General features: G+C 42.5%; 1 protein-coding gene across 6 annotated transcripts; it reads left to right on the top strand.

Annotated features, from left to right (window-relative positions):
• On the top strand, nt 1–6,593 carry LOC100274243 (uncharacterized). 6 transcript variants are annotated; one of them, XR_004852436.1, is made up of 7 exons: nt 134–608; nt 3,011–3,235; nt 3,442–3,548; nt 3,642–3,807; nt 4,151–4,416; nt 4,644–4,811; nt 6,021–6,593. XR_004852436.1 is itself a non-coding variant. In XM_008660092.4 (5 exons), exons 1-5 carry the CDS (start codon nt 374–376, stop codon nt 4,282–4,284), a joined length of 867 nt encoding a protein of 288 aa, XP_008658314.1. In that variant the 5' UTR covers nt 1–373; the 3' UTR covers nt 4,285–4,545. The 6 variants fall into 6 exon arrangements, 3 of the variants coding, with proteins under 3 accessions (XP_008658314.1, XP_008658315.1, NP_001142083.1); XR_558238.4 differs by lacking the exons at nt 4,644–4,811; nt 6,021–6,593 and adding an exon at nt 3,999–4,059 and having other exon boundaries at nt 129–608; nt 4,151–4,545; XM_008660092.4 differs by lacking the exons at nt 4,644–4,811; nt 6,021–6,593 and having other exon boundaries at nt 1–608; nt 4,151–4,545.
• The last annotated feature ends 13,879 nt before the right edge of the window (nt 6,594–20,472 follow it).

Genomic DNA, 20,472 nt, shown 5'->3' with positions numbered 1-20,472 from the left:
TCGGGTCCATGGGCACGTGTCGGCACGCATGAGAGGCTGGAGCCGTGAAATGCGGAGGGAGCGTGAAACCCCAGCGGGTTTTAGCAAGAAGTAATATGGATTAAACGAAGAGGAGCGATGAGCCCACGAGTTTAAGTTTAGATCAGGTCTAAAGTTCGGATATCAAATCCGGATGCACGATGATGCACCCGCTCTGAACCCAACCCACCGCCATTTCTATACCCCTCTCGCCCTGCGCCCCGTCACCTCTCTGGTCCCTCTCCTCTTGCTTTGATGCTTTCTCTCTCCATCTCGTTTCCCCCGCCTGCCCAGCCAGCGCAAACCCTAGCCCGTACTGCGAGGCTCTTGGCAGCGGATAACTGGACCTGTCCGCATGAATCGGGGGAGAGAAACTGGCGGTAACTTACGTGAATCGGGTTTGTTTAGTGGCTGCGACGGCGACGGCGGCGCAGGGATGGACCGTAAGCGCATTAAGGACGTGCTCGAGAAGCACCTGGAGAGGTCGTCGCCGTCCACCTCCAGGGGCGTCGTGTCCAAGGAGAGGGAGCGCCTCGCTGCCGGGAAACTGCCGGCGTCGCTTGGCAAGGCGGAGAAGGTGTCTGATGGTGGTAAGAGCTATATCTTTCGTGAACCCTCGTTATTCTTTACGTGTTTTGATTACCTTCGTCACTGTGTACGATGAACTGCCACAATGCATGCTTGGTTTGAAAGATGCGACTTTTCTGTATTTCGTCTTTTTTCGTACAGAATCTTATGCTGAAATTTAGTGTGCTATGATTAGATTTAGTGGCTTCCGTTTTTATGTCCCCATTCAATGAGAAGCTCACTTCCTTGCCTGAAGCGGATGATGTTCCTTGCCTGAAGCGGAAGATGACATGCTTTCCGTTTGTATGTTGGCTCTTTTGCAACAAGTGTTGTTATAAGCAATATAAACTAAGTGGGTGTTTGGTTTCTAGGGATTAATTTTTAGTCTCTCTATTTTAGTCCCTAAATTGTCAAACACAGGGACTAAAAGAGGGACTATCTCTATTTTAGACCCTGTGTTTGCCAATTTAGGGACTAAAACGGAGGGACTAAAAATTAGTCCCTATAGAACAAACTCCCTCTAAGAAACCAGTAAAAATGAGCAAAAAGCCAAAGACTAAAGAGTTTGAGTGGTTTGCTCCTATTGGGGTTCAGGAGCTGGGGTATCTCTGAAACCAACAATGAGGAAACAAATGTAAGTGTAACATGGTAATTGAAAGTGACTTGGATTACCTTAAGGATGAGATGGATCAAAGGCTGCAAAACATTTATTACACAGAATCATAACATGAATGCTTTGTGTTTTTTGTTTCTTCAACTTGAATGCTATCCAAGCTTGTTAAAATCATGATCCAGAATGGGATCGAAACTCCAATTGTACGATCGCAAATATTAGGATCATAAGTGCTAGAATCATAAAATTGGAGATTCTACTTAATGGAATCCTAGAACCAAACTGACATGCAATTAGTTCTACCATGATGTCTGAAGTGTCACCTTCTGACTGGAGGGAGTGATAGTATAGTATCTTGTTTGCTCAAGAATATGTGATTATTTCTTCTGCTTGGTACTACTCCCTCTGTTCCAAACTGCAAGTTGTTCTCGCTTTTCTATGGCATATATAGGTACCGCAAACCTAGATATACGTGTCTAGATACATAGTCAAAGCTATGTACTAGAAAAGCCAGAACGATTTACAACCAGGGAGTACCTTTCAGTTGGATCAGCGGAATTCTCAGGTTTCTGTTATCTGTGGGCAAATGTGTAGAGGCTGCTTCAAATCCACGACCTAGTGACTCAGTGGGACAACTCTCACAACTGCACCAGACCTACCAATGAAGGTCAAAATGAGAATAAAAAGGTCTTTCTAGATGATAAGGGGAGAAGTATGATATGATGAACGAAATGAAAGTTAATAGGATGGGAGGCACCAGGAACCGAATCTAGTGATGTAGAGTTAATCATATGTTGTGCCTTATGGTGCGGGAAACATTTTGCTGATCCTCTCTTTGATGCATGTTGTTAATTTTGGTTGGATCAATGCTGGTACATGTGGACCTGACCAACAAACTGAACACAGTCACACTTTTTTCCCTCTCCGAGTCGAACACATGGGGTAAGTGCCACCGAGGCACTGGACAAACAAGATGATGTCGTCCTGTTCGGTTCATTTTTTCACTCTTAGTGTGGAACCATGAAGTTGTTGAATGGCTGAACAGGCTGGGTCAGAAGAAAAGGATTCTATTGCACAGATTGTGGGTTAGTTATGTTCACATTGTAGACAAACGAAGCATTGGCTAAGAAAGGCTTATAACAATATACCATTAAAGCAGTATCTTAACCATTCAAACAACAGAAGTTATGTACACAATGACCGCTTATTTTCCTCGTCAGACTCAAGGAAGTGGGAGCATGTTCTGCCTCAGTTGTAGTTTAATTTGTCTACTGGATTTTTCATCTTTTTTTACTGTTGTTCTGCTAATCTCGGCAATGGTATTACTGCCGTGCGTTAATGTAGGATATGACTGCACCTTTGGCTAAAACTTTAGGATTAACTTGATACCAGTCCACAAATCCTGAGCACATAATAAAAAAGAAATATTTTTGGTTTATATTTGCTGTTGTTTGCTTTGTTTTTTGTTGTGGATTGATATTAAAATGTAAACGATATACATTTGTTTGTTAGAGCATGATGAAGCTGAGCTAGATCAGTTGGTTGAGGACTTGAGGGTGTGGACATATGCGCAGACCACCCAGGTTGAAGTCCTCATCGAGCTGAATTTGGGTGTTTATTTTCTTCTTAATAAAATGCCACCTCGTTCTAGTTTTTTTAGAGCATGGTTTAAAATATTTTTTGTAGTGTTTGTCTCTATTTGCTTATGGTTGTTGGTTCTCATCCAGAGTAGCTGTGAATAACTGAATATGAGCATATTTGCTTTTCATCGCTAGGCATCCATTGATTTTTTTTTTCTTTTTGGAATTGCAGAGGAATTTGAAACTGACAGTGAAGATGAAGATTCTGATATCAGTGGTTCTGAGAGCGAGGGCACATCCTGGATTTCATGGTTCTGTACATTGCGAGGCAATGAATTCTTTTGTGAGATCGATGATGACTATATACAGGATGATTTTAACCTTTGTGGTCTGAGTATGCAGGTGCCATATTATGATTATGCACTTGATCTCATCTTAGACATTGAGTCTTCTGATGGTGAGATTGTTGTTCCTTAAGGAAGTTGATGCATATTGGTTTGCCTTTGAATTTATGGTCTGTAACTTATTTTCAATCTACTTATCTTTTTCTGCATTCATTACTTATGGTGATAAATCTCTTAATCAATCCCGTCAGCTAGTGCGTGTGGCCCAGCTAATAGGTCTAGATCAATCGTACTCATGAGACATGACTGTTATGTACAGATACATACACTGAGGAGCGAAAAGAATTTATCGAGTTGTCTGCAGAGATACTATATGGATTAATTCATGCACGATACATCTTAACCAGCAAGGGTCTAGCTGCAATGGTAACCTTTATAATGATCTAAGTGGGATCAGGACATGTTTTGCTCCTCTTACCTCCCTTCGATATTGAACTATTCTACTTCCATTTGCCGCAGTTGGAGAAGTTCAAGAATCGTGACTTTGGTGGATGCCCCAGAGTGTACTGCTGTGGCCAGCCCTGTCTTCCAGCAGGTCAATCGGATGTTCCTAGATCGAGCACAGTGAAGATATACTGTCCAAAATGCGAAGAACTTAACTATCCAATATCCATGTACCAAGGCAGTATCCTTTTGATTTGTTCTTTTAATTGTTTTGTACAGTATGATATTTCCATACTTCCATTTGCATCTACTGGCCATTTTATGCTGTTCTTTTCAAGCGATTTATATTTTGACCACCATTCGAAACTATTGAAGTAATATATTTTTTGTTTGCAACATCATTTATGTTTTCCCTGATCTCCATGCCAACAGCCTGGTGAACCACACTGAACATTTCCCCCCTGATTACTTGCCTCAAGTCCTCAATTTTTTTGTCAGTAAACTCTTTCTCGGTAAATAATAATCGTAGATGGATATTTGTAAGTTGCCATTACTTGCCCTTGCATGTCCTTTACTTTACCCAGGCATTGATGGATCATACTTCGGGACGACGTTCCCTCATCTTTTCCTGATGACCTATCCGCACTTGAAGCCGCAGAAGCCGCCACAGCAATACACTCCAAGAGTTTTCGGCTTCAAACATCACAAGCCGTCATGACAGAGCTGCACTTTCAGCAGAAACACCCTTTGCACCTAGGATTTAGGGAGAGCACCGTGGCCTTCAAATATTGTTGCCTGATCGATGTACGAATTCGCGACCTTGGGTCCTGCTGCAAACTGCTGTCAAATTGTACGTATCTGTTTTCTCGTATTACTATTGCGTAACTTAGGTTTTCTCAGTCTCACACTCACTTGATCAGAGTATGTCAACCTGCATGACATGGTTTCACGTCAGTTTACACGAAACCTTTGCCGTCCTCGTGTTCATGTCAATATATGGCCAATATGTGCACGGTTTCTACGCACCGGGAAATGTGAAAGTCGTGACGTCGTCGAGTGTATATTTCCTGTGCCCAGGACGTTGAACACTCCACTACCATGGTTACCTCTTCGTGGCTACGTGAAAAATTCGTGTTGACGGCTTTACTGACCGGAAGGGCCAGCAACGTCGTCGTCCTGCGGGTGCGGAGTTGCCGGCTGCGACTGGGCTGCGTGCACGTAACCACCGGCTGCAGCTGCAAGTAGGTGCGTGTTCAACGTACCTCAACTCGACTTTGTCTTGTTTATTTACAAGCACAAATTATTAGATGGAATATATAATTTAGATACCTCCATAAGCAGGTTTATAAGTGCATATATAAGGTTGTTCGCTTCAGATTAAAATCAGATGTTTGGACTGCTGTAGATATAATCTATAGAGAGAAATCATTTCGTATTAAAGCCAAGTGAACAGCTTGATAATCAATAAGCTGGATTATATGGATTATATAATCCTAGAACGAAGCAAATATGGTCTTAGGTTCTATTTAGAAGCACCTAGTTTTTAAGAATCTGATTTATAAAAACTAGGTGGTTCCAAATATATCTATTTATGCTCCAGTTTATGGAAACTAGATTCCTACTTTATTAAAAACCAAAAAGCTAGCTTTCTCTAGTTACAACCATTTTTTGTCTCTTAATTACGTCATGCCCTTGTCGATTTTGTGAAATTTACGTCTATGTCTATTGACACGGCTTTTTAAAATAAAGGAAGGGTAAGTTAGTCATTATGTATCCAAAAAACTAGAAACTGATTTCTTATAAACCGGGTTTCAAACATGCCCACCTAGTTTTTTTTTCATAAACCAACTTCTAGAAACTAGAGATAGAAATCAATTTCTTAAAAAATAATATGCTTTCAAACAGACCCTTAAGTCGGATTTCTCATCTCTGTCTCCGGCCCTCCTAATATACATGATCAGGTATTCAGGCTATACGAGTCGGCTGCGGCTGCTCGAGTACCCGAGTCCCAAAGACAGGGAGGGTTAGGTCATCTCCAGTAGGTGCAAAATATTATTTTATATTATAATTGAAATAGAAGATTTAATAGAAGGTAAGATAAGAAAGTTGTTTGAAACTGTCTTAGAGTCACGTTGTGTCCACAAAGTATAATTACTAATGTTGGATCTTTTATGGGCTTGGCCCATTTATTGAATAAACTCTATGGTGTGTAATGGTAGAGAATATCAATAGTACCACATTGGAAGTCCAAGGGTCTTTTGAATTGACTTATATGGTGGGATTTATTCCACTTAACTTGAGAAGTCAAGAAATGGACAAGGGCGTGCCACACGCGCGCGCGCCGCCGGCCGGGCCGGGCATTGGCGTGGCAGGCAGGCGAGCTCGCGGGCGAGCGGTCGGGCGTGGTGTGGTTGTGTTAATTTTTAGCACTCACTAACCGCGTTAACCTTTCAGTTGTCTGTCTCTTCGTCAGCCGAGTGACCCTGTCTCTTCGTTAGCCGAGTGACCCTTCTCCTTCAGCTGACCGACTCATGGCGTGACTCGGCGAGAGCTGGCCGACTCATGGGATGACTCGGCGAGAGCTGACCGACTCTTGGCGTGACTCGGCGACCTTTCTCCTTCAACTTCCCTCTGCAAGAGGTTAAATAGAGGAACACCCCTGTCACTCGGGACACGCGAGAAAACACTTTCAGAATCACAGTCCAGCCGCCGAGTTAGGGTATTTCCATCTCGTGACTCTGCGCGCACAGAGAAGCGAGAGGGCACGTGCCTCCGAAGCCGGTGCCGTTCGAGACCTTGCACGGGGGATCAGCAATTAGGTTTTTGGGGAGCGTCTACGCGACTGCCCAAAACATCTCCAACATGACAAAAGAAGCTGGCCAAGGATCTGGATCATCAGAGCGCATGGGAGGGTACGATCAGTTTATTTACTTACTGTTTTGTGTTCTGGAGATTATACATGTTTCATATATTCATCTATGTTGTTTCATATGTAGGAATGATTTTATCTTATCTGTTCTGTCTTATTATAATATGATAGTTCTGTCTGTTTTAATTTTACAGTCATGTTATTTATGTTTCCATCTGTTTATTTTCAATTGTTCAGTCAGTTTACATATTTATCGTATTTATACGATTTATATAATTCATATGCTTTATGTTCTCATGATCCATATTGTTATGGATATATTTGATGTCATGATTAATTATCTTTTATATGTCATTATCATAATATTAATTTATGGAATTAAAATAATACGGAAAATGCTTATAAGTCTAACAATCCAAAAACCTAATGTTAGGCATTTTTTTGTCAGAGGTTTTGCTGCTGTGCTAAAGCCTGATCCTTTTGATGGTAAAAACTCCTTGATATGGAAAGCTAAGATGGAATTGTGGCTAACTGCAATGTCTTGTTTTCATGCCGCTGAGGGCAAGCCTGCCAACTTACCTCCTGAGGATGAGGCTAAGTTTAAGGCTGAAGATAACCTCTTTCGAGGAGCAGTAATTAGTGCACTGGATACTAAATTCCAGAAAAGCTATATCATCCTTCCCACAGGGAAAGAGCTGTGGGATGCACTTGTTGGAAAGTTTGGAGTAACTGACGCTGGTAGCGAGCTGTATCTCATGGAGCAGCTGTATGACTACAAGATGGTTGAGAACCGATCTGTAGTGGAACAGGCTCATGAGTTTCAGGCACTAGCTAAGGAACTCGAACTTTTTCCTTGTCCTTTGCCTGACAAGTTTATGGTTGGCGGTATAATCGCCAAGTTACCACCTTCTTGGAAGGACTTTGCTACCTCTCTCAAACATAAGAGACAAGAGTTCAATGTGGAAGAGCTCATTGGTACTCTTGATGTTGAGGAAAGGGCTACAACAAAGGACAACGGAAAAGGTGTTGAGACCTCTACTGCTAATGTGGTGCAGAAGAGAAACTTCCGCAAGTTTAACAAGAAGAAAAACCAGAACAAACCAGAGAACGCGAATAAACCTATTCAAACAGCACAGTTTAAAAGGAAGAACAACAATAACAAGGGAAAGAGAGGATGCTTTGTCTGTGGCAGTGATCAACATTGGGCAAGAGAGTGCCCTGATCGCAAGTTCACTCAAGACAAGAAATCAGCTAATGTTGTAACCACTGAAACTGAAGGTGGAACATCTGGGTATGGTAATTCTTTACCATTTGTTCTTTCAGTCTGTAATTCACCTGAGTGGTGGATGGACAGTGGTGCAAACATTCATGTGTGTGCTGATGCCTCTATGTTCACTTCCTATCAGGTCGGGAGGTCTGGCGCCTTGTTAATGGGAAATGGGTCGCGTGCTCATGTTCTTAGTGTTGGTACGGTCATTCTGAAGTTTACTTCGGGAAACACGGTGTCATTGAAGAGCGTGCAGCATGTGCCCTCTATCAAGAAGAATCTCGTTAGTGCTTCGATGCTATGTCGAGATGGATATAAAGTTGTTCTTGAGTCTAATAAATGTGTTGTGTCGAAACATGGTACTTTTGTTGGTAAAGGATATGACTGCGGAGGCTTGTTCCGCTTATCACTGCATGATGTGTGTAATAAACTGGTGAATTCTGTTCATTTTTTTGATGAGTCAGATTTATGGCATTCACGTTTTTGTCATGCAAGTTTTGGCTGTCTTATGCGGTTAGCAAATATAAATTTAATTCCTAAATTTAACTTGGTCAAAAAGTCTAAGTGCCATGTGTGTGTTGAATCAAAACAACCCCGCAAGCCTCACAAGGCTGCAGAGGCGAGGAGTTTGGCACCTCTAGAGCTTGTTCATTCTGATCTGTGCGAGATGAATGGAATTTTGACCAAAGGTGGTAAAAGATACTTTCTCACTTTTATAGATGACTTCACTAGATTTTGTTATGTGTATCTCTTAAAAACAAAAGATGAAGCGTTCAATTATTTTAAGGCCTATAAAGCTGAAGTTGAGAACCAACTTGAGAGGAAAATAAAACGTTTAAGGTCTGACTGAGGTGGAGAATATTTCTCTAATGTGTTCGATGAGTTCTGCGTGGAACATGGTATTATTCATGAGAGGACACCGCCATTCTCACCACAATCCAATAGGATTGCTGAAAGGAAAAACCGCACTCTAACAGATTTGGTGAATGCCATGTTGAGTACAGCGGGATTATCCAAGGCATGGTGGGGTGAGGCGATTTTGACAGCATATCATGTCCTGAATAGAGTTCCAACAAAGAACAAAGAGATCACTCCATTTGAGGAATGGGAAAAGAGAAGATTAAATCTCTCATATTTGCGCACTTGGGGTTGCTTGGCTAAAGTGAATGTGCCAATCAACAAAAAGCGTAAACTTGGGCCTAAAACTGTTGATTGTGTATTCCTTGAGTACTCTTTTCACAACACTGGGTATAGGTTCTTAATTATAAAATCTGATGTGCCTGATATGTATATTGATACTATCATGGAATCAAGAGACGCAACATTTTTTGAGAATGAGTTTCCCATGAAGAATACACCTAGTGATACAAGTCATGAGACTATAATTCCCCATGAGCACGAACTGTCGATTCCAATAAATCATGCTGAGGATTCTCACGTGCACATCCCTGAGGAGGATGACACTATAGTCACTCGAAAGAGCAAGAGACAGAGGGTTGCAAAATCCTTTGGTAATGACTTTATAGTGTACCTTGTGGAAGACACACCAACTACCATTAGTGAGGCATATTCCTCTCCTGATGCTGACTTATGGAAGGAAGCAGTATGGAGTGAGATGGAATCTATTATGTCTAATGGAACTTGGGAGGTCATTGACCGTCCTTTTGGTTGTCAACCTATAGGTTGCAAATGGATCTTCAAGAAAAAGCTTAGGCCTGATGGTACAATTGAGAGGTACAAGGCAAGGCTTGTGGCCAAAGGATATACCCAAAAAGAGGGTGAAGATTTCTTTGACACCTACTCACCAGTGGCTCGATTGACTACAATTCGCACATTAATAGCCGTGGCAGCCTCTTATGGTCTTATCATTCATCAGATGGATGTTAAGACAGCTTTCCTAAATGGAGAGTTGGATGAGGATATCTATATGGATCAGCCAGAAGGGTTCATTGCGGATGGTCAAGAGAACAAGGTGTGCAGGTTGATAAAAGCATTGTATGGCCTAAAACAAGCACCTAAGTGTTGGGGACTTGTTCTCAAATGCTATGAATCAAGAACAAGGCAACACAAAATGTTAAATGTTAATATCCTTCGTCCTTCAAAGCATTATTTCCCTAAGGATATAATGATTTTCGGACGAAGGTTATGAAGGACATACCTTCATCAGCATAAAATATAATAATGAAGAAAGAATCATATGAAACATAAAGATAACATAAACAGTTGTGTATTATTGTCGACTCATTCCCATTTTATTATGATGGAAAGATAAAAATGATATCAAATTATAAGTGTACCTTCAGCTCGTGAGAAGGTAAAAGCACAAGTGTGACGCAAAAGCCAATGCCAAATCAGCGTGAACAGTACGGGGATACTGTTCACCTATTTATAGGCATGGGTCGCAGCCCACGCAAAATTACATTAATGCCCTTTACATTTATCAATAACTCTATGATAACTCTTCGAGGTCTAATCTGGTTTTTCATCTTTAAGTCGGTTTCCTTTTCCGCCGCTATTCCGAAGCTCTTCTACACACAGCTTCGGCTCTGCGTCAACCTTCGTGTTCTTTGTGCTTCTTCGTACCGTGGCTCTGATCCGAGTCCGAAGATACCTGTTAATGTACTTTACTCCAGAAACATTGTTAAATCATGTTTTTGAGGACCTTCGGAAGCCGAAGGCCCCCAACAGTAGCCCCTCGCAATATTAATTTGTCAGAATGATAAATTCAGATTGCGAAATGGACGAAGGCTATGAGCCGAAGGTCCGAAAAAACACCTTCCTTTTGCTAGAATAGCAACAGTCATTGGCAAATGGGGCCCTCCAGTCTCCGACATAATGGGTTTATAAATACGGGCTCGCCACAATTTATTCGGCACACTCTCTTGCCATCTGTTTTACCTGCTCAAATAGTTTTCTGCCCATAAATATTTGGTTGCCTCCCTAGTTTTAAGCTTCAGAAGCGAGAGGCAAGAATTCCGAAGGAATGTCTGAGGAGAAGAAGGTTGCTGCCGAAATGAAGCTGAGCCTTTCTGAAGAGATGCATCTGGGTTTTCTTGAGTCAATGGCAAAGACGAATACGGAGAAGATTACAAGGGAGATTTTAGAAGGTTTATCTGAAGATACTGGTGAGAGTGACAGTTACGATGCAGATAGCGGGGGTGAAGATTCCGAAGATCGACCATGGCGACCAAGCCATTCAGTCTTCGGAAAATCAACTATTGGGCAAAGTCACCTTGAAAACATGAAGGGGAGATACTTTCAAGATATGTCCATTGTGAGAGCAGATGCCGGAGAAAGAACTGTGCCGACTCCCGAAGATGATGAAGTCGTTATCTTCCGAAGCTTTTTAAAAGCTGGGCTACGATTCCCTTTAAGCAGATTCGTGGTAGAAGTTCTGAAAATATATCAGGTTTACCTTCATCAACTTACCCCTGAAGCAATAATAAGAATGGGAATCTTCGTCTGGGCTGTGAAGAGTCAGGGTCTAGAGCCAAGTGCGAAAAGCTTTTGCAATATACATGAATTGTTGTATGAAACGAAGCCCTGGGGTAAAGAGCAATATCATAACAACTTTGGTTGCTACAACTTCGGTGCTCGCTCTGGATCAAGCTGTCCCGTGCCCACCTTTCGGAAGAGATGGCCCGGAGAATGGATGAAAGAATGGTTCTATGTGAAAAATGATTTGAAGGTTCGAGAAGATATTAAGGATATCATCATGTGCCCCATCTGGCAGCGCTTCGGACTCCGGAAACCGAAGGTAGAAATGGATGAAGTAGCCGAAGAATGCCAACGGGCCTTCGGCGTAGTTTGCTCTTTTATCGGGACAAGAGATTTAATACAAGAACACATTGCCTTCAGAGTGTGGCCTCTTGCAGATAATTGAGAAATGCCGAAAGAAACTGTTAAAGAAACTGACGAAGGTGGGCTAGTCAGGCTGAAATATACATTCAAGTACGGAGACAAGTTCGTTGAACCAGATGATGATTGGTTAAAGAGCATTGAGACTGTAAGTGATGAATTGCTTGGGGTATATTCGAAGGCCGAAGACACTGCATTGTCAGCGGCCTTCGGAGGCCGAAAAAGGAAAAGACTCAACCGGGTATTTGATGCAATCGGGTTCGTCTACCCCGACTATCGCTATCCAATACGAGGGCAAAAAAGAAAAGGCACAACTTCTGCGAAAGAAAAAGCTGCAGCTGCTCCTAGTGAGCCAGCACCGAAGAGAAAAAGGGTAAAAGTTTTCACACATCGGCCACGCTATATTGAACCAGCCACGGTGCCTGAGTTCACCGGAGAGACCTCTTCGGCCACCGAGGCTGAAGAGCCAACCCTGCTGCCAGAAGTCGCAGAAATGGCCGAAGTGCCAGCGACAGAAAAGATAAAAGAACCAGAGACGGAAGAAGCGAAAGCATCAGCTGAGGGAGTGAAGGTATCAGAAATTTTAAGTCCTTCAGAAGAAATTGAAGCATCAAAAATTAAGAAGGGGCCGACAGTGACCCCAAAAAGGAAAAGAATGGTTAATGTGTTAGATGTTTTGGAAACAATTAAACTTCCAAGCACAACCCCAAAGAAGACTGCTGAAACTTCTGAGGCACTTGCTGAAGTGTCCGTTGCTGAAGCTCCGAAGCAACAGACTGGAGTTGAAACCGGGCCTTCAGAACCAACCAAGGTAATACCTTCGGAAGCAGAAGAAGTAAAAATTGCAAAGGCAACCGAAGAAATGAAAATGTCAGAGCCAACTTCGGTCGAAGAAATTGATACCGCCGTCCCCGAAGCATCTTCCAAAATATATGACTATATCGTGCGACATGCTTCGGGGAAAAAGTTATCGGAAGAAGAAATTTTTGAAGCTAACCACTATGCCAAAGAATTGAAATATCCGAAGGGGGCACTAGTGTTCAATGGGACGAACGAAGAAGATTTCCTATACTGCCTCCCAGACAACAAAGAATTATCCGTCTGTCGGGAGATGGCTAGAAGTATGGGGTTTCCGAAGCTCGAAGCTGGCTTATGTGCTATGACGAAAGAAGACCTCGCGGATAGTCTTGCGTATAATAGCCTAAAGGTATGGGAATTAGACGTTTGGAAATTTTATAATTCATAACTCATTCTTTTATTCTTATACGAACTCTTTTTCATATAGGGTTTAATTCTAAGCAACGCATTGAGAGCACAAAAGAGTGCCGAAGACGAGAGCTATGAAATTGCGTTCAACAATCTACGATCAGAAGTTATTAAACTGAGAAACGAAGCTCTGTAAAAAGATAAAATTCTGCTTACATTGGTAGACAAGGTAAAAAAGGACGAAGCTGCTTCAAAGGCCCAGGCCGAAGCTCAAAAACGTGAAATTAAAAATCTTCAGAGACAGCTAGCTAGAGCTAAAGAAGAACGTATACTTGAAGAGACAAAACGAGAACTTAGTGACCAATTGGCCAATCATTTGGAGATAAGTGTTAAGGAGCATCCCAGAGAAAATGCTATGTTAAATCCATAGAGTGCGTCAAGAAAATAAAATCCAGCTTCGCCAGCGTTGGTGCATTCTCTAGCGAAGAGAATTTTTCAAGAGGCAATCCTGAAGGTCCAATGGAATGGATCAGTCACGAAGCAGAGGCCTTCGAGGAAATTCTGAACAGCCGCGGCGACATCTGCGCTTTTTCGGGTGCTAGAGGGATTGCTACTGTTTTGGAGAAGAAAGGCTACGAGCATGTAAAATCCTTAGCGCAGTCCGAAGCTACTTTGTCTACTGAAGACATTAAAGACTCCTCACCCGAAGCAAGCATGGTCGGCGGGAAATTCTTCACCGATATCTGGGATAACGGCGGTCGAGAATTGGCGCAAGAAATTATTCAAAGGAGTGAAAAAGGCATCCACGATGCTAGAAAAGTAGCGGAAGCTGCCGAGAAAAGTACAGAGCCCGAAGGGCACATAGGTATTAATTAGTGGTTTTTATCATGCTGTAATTTTTAATTCCAGACTCTATTCTCGGTTTGTAATAGTAATATAGCCGTATCTTTTCTTCCCTCAGAAGCTGCTGAGGCATCTCCGGGCCCCCACCCGAAGGGGGACGATGAATTTAGAAAAATGGCCGAAGCCATTATGGACAAGGTTGTCAACCAACTATTGAACGAAGCTGCAGAGATAGTGCTTAAAGAGGATTGAATGCCATTGTAGAAACATTTGAAACGTAAAAATGTGTAATATATTGTAACTTTAAATGTAATATACAATCTATTTATAGTTTAATTCTTTACGATGCATGAAACTTTGCATACGTACCATTTTTTGAGCCTTCGGCGAAAAAACACCTTCCCTTCTTTTCATGCTTCGTGAAGAAAATCATTTCTGTACCATAAGAATTTGCTTACTTCTTTGATGAAAAATGTCCAAGCTTTGTGAAATATTCTTCGAAGCTGTAAAAAAGTTTTGTGTTGCGTTTCCGATGAGGCTACACTTCATCTCGATTTGTCTTGTGCCTTAGCACGATTTTTTCTTTTCCAAAATATGTTCCGAAGGTCAACACTGTATCCCCTTCTTGTTCCAGATGCATTATGCTGTATGATGCTTATGTTATGCAAAAATGATGTGATGATGTTATGTTATGCAACATGATATTTGTGCCGCAGATACATATCCCTGTAATAAAGCACACACACTTTTTATATCAGCGCTGACTTTTCGCTGTAAGCCTCCCTTAGGAGCTTCTTCGCCTTTTACTTTCAGCGGAATCAGCGTTTATTTTTCGCTGTAAGCCTCCCTTAGGAGCTTCTTCGCCTTTTACTTTCAGCGGAATCAGCGTTTATTTTTCGCTGTAAGCCTCCCTTAGGAGCTTCTTCGCCTTTTACTTTCAGCGGAATCAGCGTTTATTTTTCACTGTAAGCCTCCCTTAGGAGCTTCTTCGCCTTTTACTTTCAGCGGAATCAGCGTTTATTTTTCGCTGTATGTTTAGAAAACTTACACTGCGCTCCCTTAGGAACGACTTTTTACTGCTTCGAACAATTTGTACTGTGTCCGTTAGATCAAATTTTTGATAATACAAAGGTCCTTCAAATCAGTATAAGTTCATATGCTTCGGCAACTCAAGCCTATGGAAAAACATATTTTTATTATGGTAAAAGACGAAAGTATTACAAGGAATTGAAATTCAATTAAAGACATTTAAATTCTTCATAACTGTTCCTTATTAACAAAAGGGTAATAGCGAATGTAGAAAATGCAAAAGAACTGCTGTGAAGGTAGGATATTTGTCAATAAATGTGTTTCGACTCTGGCACAGTGCTGTTGACTGTGCGAGCTTCGGACTCCTCTCTGAAATCCCTCTGAAGATGATTGTGCTGACTCCCTTCTGGCTGTTGTCCTCGCTGGATCGGCGGTGGCGGTGGAGGTTGCTGCCAAGATGCTTGGGGTTGGCTCGCCGAAGCAACAGAAGCTGCAGGGTGGTTGCCTACATATTCTGGAATATAAGGTGAGTGATACGAAGCAGTATGCATGACCTGCTTCGGCTGACTCTGTTGCGCTGCTGCTTCCGCTATTTCCTTCTGCTTCTGGATGGTAAAATGGCACATCCTGGTAGTATGGCCCTTGTCTTCACCACAGAATAGGCAATATATTTTTCTTGGCTGGTCTCCAAACCTTCCCCCGAAGCCCCTGGCGCCTCTGCCCCTTGGCGCTGGCGGCCGAAAAGAACTCTGCTGTCGGGCCGAAGCTTGTGAAGAGTGTTGTGGCATTTGCTGCTGGCTCCCTCGATCATCAGTTTGAGCAGAGTTATGGATTGACCTAACATGCCTCGGGTGAAATCTTCCTCCGAAGCCCCTGGTCATTTCAGAGAACCTGAATGCTTCCTCCCTTCTTTGGCGGAAGTCATTGTCAGCTCGAATGTATTCGTCCATCTTCTGGAGCAGCTTCTCCAACGTTTGTGGTGGCTTCCTGGCAAAGTACTGCGCTGATGGTCCCGGCCGAAGCCCCTTAATCATGGCCTCAATGACAATTTCATTGGGCACTGTTGGCGCTTGTGCCCTCAGGCGAAGAAACCTCCGGACATACGCCTGAAGGTACTCTTCATGGTCCTGGGTACACTGGAAGAGAGCCTGAGCGGTGACTGGCTTCGTCTGAAACCCTTGGAAGCTAGTTATCAGCATATCCTTCAATTTCTACCAAGAAGTGATTGTCCCTGGCCGAAGAGAAGAGTACCAAGTCTGAGCAACGCTCCTGACGGCCATGACAAAAAGATTTTGTCATGACTGCCGTATTGCCACCATACGAAGATATGGTTGCTTCATAGCTCATTAGGAATTGCTTCGGGTCTGTGTGACCGTCATACATGGGGAGCTGGGGTGGCTTGTAAGACTGTGGCCATGGTGTAGCATGCAATTCTGTTGAGAGAGGAGAAGCATCATCAAAAGCAAAGTTTTCATGATGGAAATCTTCATACCAGTCATCCTCATTGTGGAAGCCTTCCTGATGAAGCTCTCTGCGTGGAGGCCTTCGGCTTTGATCATCTTGAACAAGATGACGAACCTCTTCAGAAGCTTCGTCTATCTGTCTCTGAAGATCAGCTAGACGAGCCATCTTCTTCTTCTTGCGTTGCACCTGTTGCTGAAGGATCTCCAGGTTTTGGATCTCCTGATCTAGGTCATCCTCCGGAGGTGTTGGACTAACAGCCTTCCTCTTCTGGCTTCGGGCCTCTCTAAGAGAAAGGACATCCTGATTGAGATCCAGCGGCTGTAAAGTACCAACCCCTGTCGCTGAAGCTTTTTTCGGCGGCATGACGAAGGTGATGCTTGCCGAAAGTGTTCAAGACTCAAAAAATGGAAGTGAGTTCACCGGAGGTGGGCGCCAATGTTGGGGACTTGTTCTCAAATGCTATGAATCAAGAACAAGGCAACACAAAATGTTAAATGTTAATATCATTCGTCCTTCAAAGCATTATTTCCCTAAGGATATAATGATTTTCGGACGAAGGTTATGAAGGACATACCTTCATCAGCATAAAATATAATAATGAAGAAAGAATCATATGAAACATAAAGATAACATAAACAGTTGTGTATTATTGTCGACTCATTCCCATTTTATTATGATGGAAAGATAAAAATGATATCAAATTATAAGTGTACCTTCAGCTCGTGAGAAGGTAAAAGCACAAGTGTGACACAAAAGCCAATGCCAAATCAGCGTGAACAGTACGGGGATACTGTTCACCTATTTATAGGCATGGGTCGCAGCCCACGCAAAATTACATTAATGCCCTTTACATTTATCAATAACTCTATGATAACTATTCGAGGTCTAATCTGGTTTTTCATCTTTAAGTCGGTTTCCTTTTCCACCGCTATTCCGAAGCTCTTCTACACACAACTTCGGCTCTGCGCCAACCTTCGTGTTCTTTGTGCTTCTTCGTACCGTGGCTCTGATCCGAGTCCGAAGATACCTGTTAATGTACTTTACTCCAGAAACATTGTTAAATCATGTTTTTGAGGACCTTCGGAAGCCGAAGGCCCCCAACACTAAGCAATGGCATGAAAAGTTTGATAATACTCTTACAGTTGCTGGTTTTGTTGTAAATGAATCTGACACGTGTGTGTATTATCGGTATGGTGGGGGTGAGTCTGTTATGCTGTGCCTTTATGTTGATGACATCTTGATCTTTGGATCAAATCTCAATGTGATTGAGGAAGTTAAAAATCTTCTATCGAGCAATTTCGAGATGAAAGATTTGGGAGAAGCTGATGTCATTCTAAACATCAAGCTTGTTAGAGAAGCTGATGGTGGGGTAACTTTGTTACAATCCCATTATGTGGAAAAGGTATTGAGTCGCTTTGGTTTTAGTGACTGTGATCCTGCTCCAACACCTTATGACCCCAGTGTGCTATTAAGAAAGAATCGGAGAATAGCAAGGGATCAATTGACATACTCCCAGATCATTGGCTCGCTCATGTACCTTGCAAGTGCAACAAGGCCAGACATCTCTTATGCTGTGAGTAAGCTAAGTCGGTTTGTGTCGAAACCAGGAGATGATCACTGGCGTGCTCTTGAGAGAGTGATGCGGTATTTGAAAGGTACTATGACATACGGTATTCATTATACTGGAAACCCAAAAGTGCTGGAAGGCTATTGTGATGCCAACTGGATTTCTGATGCTAATGAGCTTTATGCCACAAGCGGATATGTGTTTCTGTTTGGAGGTGGCGCTGTTTCCTGGAAGTCTTGCAAGCAGACTATCTTAACGAAGTCTACAATGGAAGCAGAACTCGCAGCATTAGACACTGCTGGGGCTGAGGCCGAGTGGCTTCGTGATTTCCTATTGGACTTACCGGTAGTTGAAAAACCGATACCGGCCATTTCCATGAACTGTGACAACCAAACGGTGATTACAAAGGTTAACAGTTCTAGGAATAACATGAAGTCTACAAGGCATGTTAAGAGGAGATTGAAATCTGTTAGAAAGTTGAAAAACTCCGGAGTTATAATTGTGGATTATGTCCACACATCGAATAATCTGGCAGATCAATTCACTAAGGGTCTGTCACGCAATGTGATAGAAAGTGCATCGAGGGAAATGGGTATGAGACCTATGTGAGATCTACTCTAGTGGTAACCTGCTCTATGTGATCGGAGATCCCGTGAAGTAGAGTGGAGAAACAAGCTAGGAGTAGATTGTGAGGAAAGATCCCTTCTTTAACTCATTTCTGATGCACATCTTTCCTATCTGTAAGGCAGGATGGTTTTTACCTTAATGTATTCCAAGAGTCTTATAAAGGTGAGATGTTGTCCTACAGAACATCTTTTGAGGAATACACCTATATGAGTCAGACTGCTAGTCATAGTCTATGGGACTTGGGTAATCCCTAAATACTCATGAAAGGCACTGAAGTGTGACTTATATGCTTCTAAACAGCGGGAATACCCTTTTGCAGCCTAGTATCAGCAAAGGATTTGAGTGAATCTTATTTCGCACAAAACTGTCAATTCAAGGCATAGTTCATTGTTCAGTTGTGAATGAGTGAAACTCTTATTCTAGATGGATGTTCAACTTAACAGTCTCCATCAAAACACTGGTATATCAAAGGATTGTGATTCTGATACTTCATCATTACAAACCCTAGAGTTTGGTGGGGATTGTTGGATCTTTTATGGGCTTGGCCCATTTATTGAATAAACTCTATGGTGTGTAATGGTAGAGAATACCAATAGTACCACATTAGAAGTCCAAGGGTCTTTTGGCTTGACTTATATGGTGGGATTTATTCCACGTAACTTGAGAAGTCAAGAAATGGACAAGGGCGTGCCACGCGCGCGCGCGCCGCCGTCGGCCGGGCGTGGCGAGGCGTGGCGAGGCAGGCAGGCGAGCGGGCGTGGTGTGGTTGTGTTAATTTTTAGCACTCACTAACCGCGTTAACCTTTCAGTTGTCTGTCTCTTCGTCAGCCGAGTGACCATGTCTCTTCGTTAGCCGAGTGACCCTTCTCCTTCAGCTGACCGACTCATGGCGTGACTCGGCAAGAGCTGGCTGACTCATGGGATGACTCGGCGAGAGCTGACCGACTCTTGGCGTGACTCGGCGACCTTTCTCCTTCAGCTTTCCTCTGCGAGAGGTTAAATAGAGGAGCACCCCTGTCACTCGGGACACGCGAGAAAACACTTTCAGAATCACAGTCCAGCCGCCGAGTGAGGGTATTTCCATCTCGTGACTCTGCGCGCACAGAGAAGCGAGAGGGCAGGTGCCTCCGAAGCCGGTGTCGTTCGAGACCTTGCACGGGGGATCGGCAATTAGGTTTTTAGGAAGCGTCTACGCGACTGCCCAAAACATCTCCAACATGACAAAAGAAGTTGGCCAAGGATCTGGATCATCAGAGCGCATGGAAGGGTACGATCAGTTTATTTACTTACTGTTTTGTGTTCTGGAGATTATACATGTTTCATATATTCATCTATGTTGTTTCATATGTAGGAATGATTTTATCTTATATGTTCTGTCTTATTATAATATGATAGATCTGTCTGTTTTAATTTTACAGTCATGCTGTTTATGTTTCCATCTGTTTATTTTCAATTGTTCAGTCAGTTTACATGTTTATCGTATTTATATGATTTATATAATTCATATGCTTTATGTTCTCATGATCCATATTGTTATGGATATATTTGATGTCATGATTAATTATCTTTTATATGTCATCATCATAATATTAATTTATGGAATTAAAATGATACGGAAAATGCCTATAAGTCTAACAACTAATCTAGCCCTTGTTCTCTATTTCATGTTGTATTGGCTTATTGGCACACTAGACTGACCAAAAAGTGGTCTGTTTGTGCTGTTTTTTTTATTGATTTTTTTGCAGAATAAGTTGAGCATACATCGAGACAAATCTATCGGCATAGATCGCTCTCAGAATTATTTCGTGGGCAGCTACTAATTACGCAGTATTATTACACTCAGGGCCGTGCCCTGAGATTTTAGAGGCCCTGACGAAAGCTTATATAGAGGCCCTTTTGACCTATATATGTACCCTTTTGATCTCTATATATGTAAACACACTTTGATGGAACAAATAGTAAACGCAATTAGCTAGCTCATGTCTATGGTATACATGTACATGCGAAGGTCGACCGTCAATGGCGTGTCCCGTCGTTTGCAATCCTATCTAGATTGTCCAGTCCTTTGCCGATGTGGTGGTGGCATTGTGACAAGAATTAGTTTTTTCTGAATGTATTATATTCTGAGTCCTGATTTGGGAACTGACTTACGTGAGCAGGCCAGTAGCCATTTTTC

Source organism: Zea mays, chromosome 9 (genome assembly GCF_902167145.1).
Source record: "Zea mays cultivar B73 chromosome 9, Zm-B73-REFERENCE-NAM-5.0, whole genome shotgun sequence".
Taxonomy (NCBI): Eukaryota; Viridiplantae; Streptophyta; class Magnoliopsida; order Poales; family Poaceae; genus Zea; species Zea mays.
The sequence above is the reverse complement of the archived record's forward strand: the minus strand, read 5'-3'. Positions and strand labels throughout refer to the sequence as shown.

Excerpts from the sequence above, each read along its gene's own strand:
- LOC100274243 (NM_001148611.1), top strand. The coding sequence starts at position 374 with ATGAATCGGGGGAGAGAAACTGGCGGTAACTTACGTGAATCGGGTTTG. Across the intron at positions 609-3,010 it reads GGAGAAGGTGTCTGATGGTG|AGGAATTTGAAACTGACAGT; the intron begins GTAAGAGCTATA and ends TTGGAATTGCAG. Across the intron at positions 3,549-3,641 it reads GCAAGGGTCTAGCTGCAATG|TTGGAGAAGTTCAAGAATCG; the intron begins GTAACCTTTATA and ends CATTTGCCGCAG.